At 42.2% G+C, this 3,509-nt stretch overlaps 1 protein-coding gene across 1 annotated transcript; it reads left to right on the top strand.

The window, feature by feature from the left end:
• The first annotated feature begins 1,262 nt into the window (after positions 1-1,262).
• Positions 1,263-1,763, top strand: LOC105201509. Its single transcript, XM_011169538.1, has one exon. It carries the CDS (start codon positions 1,263-1,265, stop codon positions 1,761-1,763), a length of 501 nt encoding a protein of 166 aa, XP_011167840.1.
• The last annotated feature ends 1,746 nt before the right edge of the window (positions 1,764-3,509 follow it).

The following is a 3,509-nucleotide window of genomic DNA, read 5'->3' as shown; positions in this document are numbered from 1 at the left end:
TTTATGCGCGATGCGCTTCCGACGAAACCGCATCGCAATGAGAGTGGAATCGTAAACCTCGACGACTCGACAGGGCCGGGCACTCATTGGGTTGCTTATGCAAAAAGAGGAAATATTGCGATTTATTTCGATGGTTTCGGCAATCTTCGGCCGCCGAGAGAACTCGAACGATATTTGGGGAACGATATAAATTTACTGTACAATCGACATTTGTATCAGACGTTTGATCAGAGCATTTGTGGACAATTGTGTTTACAGTTTCTTTGGGAGATTGATTCGAAAAAGAAAGTTTATCGGTTTTCGTCATGTCGTTGACTCTCACGCTAACTGGAAGAAGCAGCGTCTTTTTGGCGAGTTATTTTCCCGCTTTGGATCTCAACGATGGCGAATACGAGTTAGGACTTGCAAATTTTGAAACGTATAACACAATACCAAATGTTAATTCTACGAACAATAAGTTTTACTTTGACGATAAAACGATAACAATTCCCGAAGGATTATACGAATTACCAGCTATAAATAGATTTCTGAGAGCCGCCATACTTCGCGAGCAACAAATAAGCAGCCGCGACGGAAGATATTCTGATGTAACTGCTAATGATACCAGTTACCTTTTTGATTACGAAAATGACAATGATGAAAAGGGTAAACGTTCGATAATTATTCGCGCCAACAATAATACTATAAAAAGTGAGATACGATGTGTCTTTCAAGTCGATTTTACCCAACCGAATAATATCGGTTCGCTATTAGATTTTTCATCTCGCATATTGCAACCGAAAAAATGGTACGCTTCCGACGAACCAGTAAATATCATGAATGTAAATATTATTCGCGTAGAATGTAATATTACCACAGGCGCGTATAGCAATGATAAGCCGGTGCATACGATTCACGAATTTGCAACGAACGTTCCACCGGAATATAAATTGTCGATCACACCGGCTCAAATCATTTATCTCCCTGTCATTGCGGAGTGTCACCAATATTACGTTGCGCGTCGTCGATCAGAACGAACGAGCAATCGATTTCCGCGGTGAGGAGGTAACGATTCAACTTCACTTTCGACAAAAATGATAGATATGTTTGCATGCGAATGATGCTCATTCTGAACGAGTCTCACGCGAAGGAAAGTGCATCGCAAACATATTATCCGGAAAGAGACAGGAATAACATCGCAAGGATAAGAGGAAGAAGACGTGAATTGACGGCAGCAAATGTTGCGTTTTTACGATCGCTTGGTTTCGTCGTGATAAAAGAATATGGCCCAGGATATTCTAAGTATCGGAGGTGAGCCCGTCTTCGACGATCGTATTGTTAAAATCGAAACTCACACTTACAATCCGTATGCAAACACCACTTTTGAATATAGCGATAAGATACGCATACCGATACAGCAGCAGGATTTGTATACTCTGCCATGTGAGAGTTTTCTGTACGTCGAGGGAAAGTTTTCGCTAAAACAGATTAACACGCCGTCAACATCGAAAGATAAGGATAGTTTGACAATTACGCCAATGAGAAGATTTAATAATTGTGTAGCGTTTATGTTCGATGAGATTCGATATGAACTCGATGGCGTAGAGATCGATAGAAATAGAAACGTAGGTATAACGAGCACAATGAAAAATTATGTATCGCTAACAGACGAACAAAGCAGAACATTGAAAAACGCGGGATGGGACATCGCAATGCAATGGACTGCAGAGGAATTCAGCTATTATGTACCTCTCAATGTTCTTCTAGGATTTTGCGAAAATTAAAAACGTCTGATTATTAGTAGTATGACTATGCCGGTTCTAACTACGGAGCAACGAGGGGGGGTGAGGTGCGCGGGGAAAAAGTAGGTGCGGCGGGACTTATCCTTATCTGTTTACATAAACAGTGATAACCGTTATCTATTTATGTAGATAGTGATAACCGTTATTTGTTTATGTAAGTAGATAGGGGAGGGGGGAGGGACCCTCATTGCTTCCGAGTTAGAACCGACATAATATATATAATTCGCGGGCCTGACGTCACCGCAGGGCAATATCGCGGGCCTGACGTCACCCTTGAAATTCGCGGTGATTATTCGCGGAACTGTCCTTTGTCGCCGCCGCCGCCGCCGCCGCGCGAGACAAAGGATATATATATATATATAAAAAATATTTTTGAGACTCACCTTCTTCACTTGCCTCCACCCCCATCGATAGCGCAGCGGCCCGCCGTCACCTTTCTGCCACCGCCGCCACCACCACCCCACCACCACTCCACCACCACTCCACCACCACCACCGCTAATTATGTCTTTCATCATCGTCGTCCTCGTCCACCTCCGCCCCGCAGATATCGAGCATCTCAGATCTTACAACATTAAACATGTTGTCTCTTAATATATCTTCGGGAAGAATATGTCTGAGATATTTTAGCATATTGTAATTTTCACGACATTCGGCAAGTAGTTCTTCCTCCTCCTCCTCCTCCTCCACCGCCACCTCTTCTTTCTTCTCCTCCACCTCTTCTTTCTCTTTTTCCTCCTCCTCCTCCAATTCTTGCTGTCCCTCTTCCTCTTTCTCTTCCTTCTGTAGTTTTTGATCTTCCTTATTCGGATTCATTTTTTTTTTAATTTTGACACGCACTTAAGATCACTCACTTGCGGCGAAGTACCTCACGGATTGAGAGCACGGCTACGACTGAGGAACAAAGGGCTGTGCGAGAGCGTCCTCCGTCGCAGCGCGTATTTACAGTTGCATCTAATCTCGAAAGTATTGTATGACGGTCAAAGAAATAAGATGAAACATACGCCGCAACTGTATGTTAGCTAGTGTATATATATATATATATATATATATATATATTTAATACATTGACGCCAGCGCTTATTTCTAGAGCGATGCATTGTCTGAGCCGTTCGAACGAGCAACTGATGTAATACGGATTGCAAATTGTGACGCTTTTTGCGATTAACGTTTCTGAAATTTTTTTTTAAGAAGGAAAAGGGGAAGTTCCTCTTCCTTCCAATAATTTCTTTGTTATTACACGAACGTGTTACAACACGTTTTTTCGCGCTCTAACAACGTGAAAGAAACGTATAAGAATATAAATGAAATGAACAAAACATAAAATAACGTTGATGTAATGGAGGGAAAGGAATAAAACGTATCTCGTATATTACATATGTTTAATCATGTAATTGTGTCCACCAATTGAAAAGTTTGAATACATTTTGCATTGCACAATGTTTATTCGTACGGTGTTGTCCACATTGAAAAGTATTAGCATCATCTAGATTATTTAAATTATCCACGTCTTCGTAATCCACATCCAGGCTCTCGATGTATGCGTATTCTCGTCGACTGTCCAGAAGTAATTCTCCCAGCCATTCTCGTTTCTCGTGCCCTTTGACGTACACAATCTCCTTGTCGTCAGGATTTTCAGCACCCAGTACTGCAGTCGTAATCACTTGTCTCGCTTTCCGGTACGGAACCACCCCGTCGGTGCCCCATCTTAGCCCATGATGCATGGCAG

This window comes from Solenopsis invicta, chromosome 13 (assembly GCF_016802725.1).
Source record: "Solenopsis invicta isolate M01_SB chromosome 13, UNIL_Sinv_3.0, whole genome shotgun sequence".
Taxonomy (NCBI): Eukaryota; Metazoa; Arthropoda; class Insecta; order Hymenoptera; family Formicidae; genus Solenopsis; species Solenopsis invicta.
The sequence above is the reverse complement of the archived record's forward strand: the minus strand, read 5'-3'. Positions and strand labels throughout refer to the sequence as shown.

Excerpts from the sequence above, each read along its gene's own strand:
- LOC105201509 (XM_011169538.1), top strand. The coding sequence starts at position 1,263 with ATGGCCCAGGATATTCTAAGTATCGGAGGTGAGCCCGTCTTCGACGAT.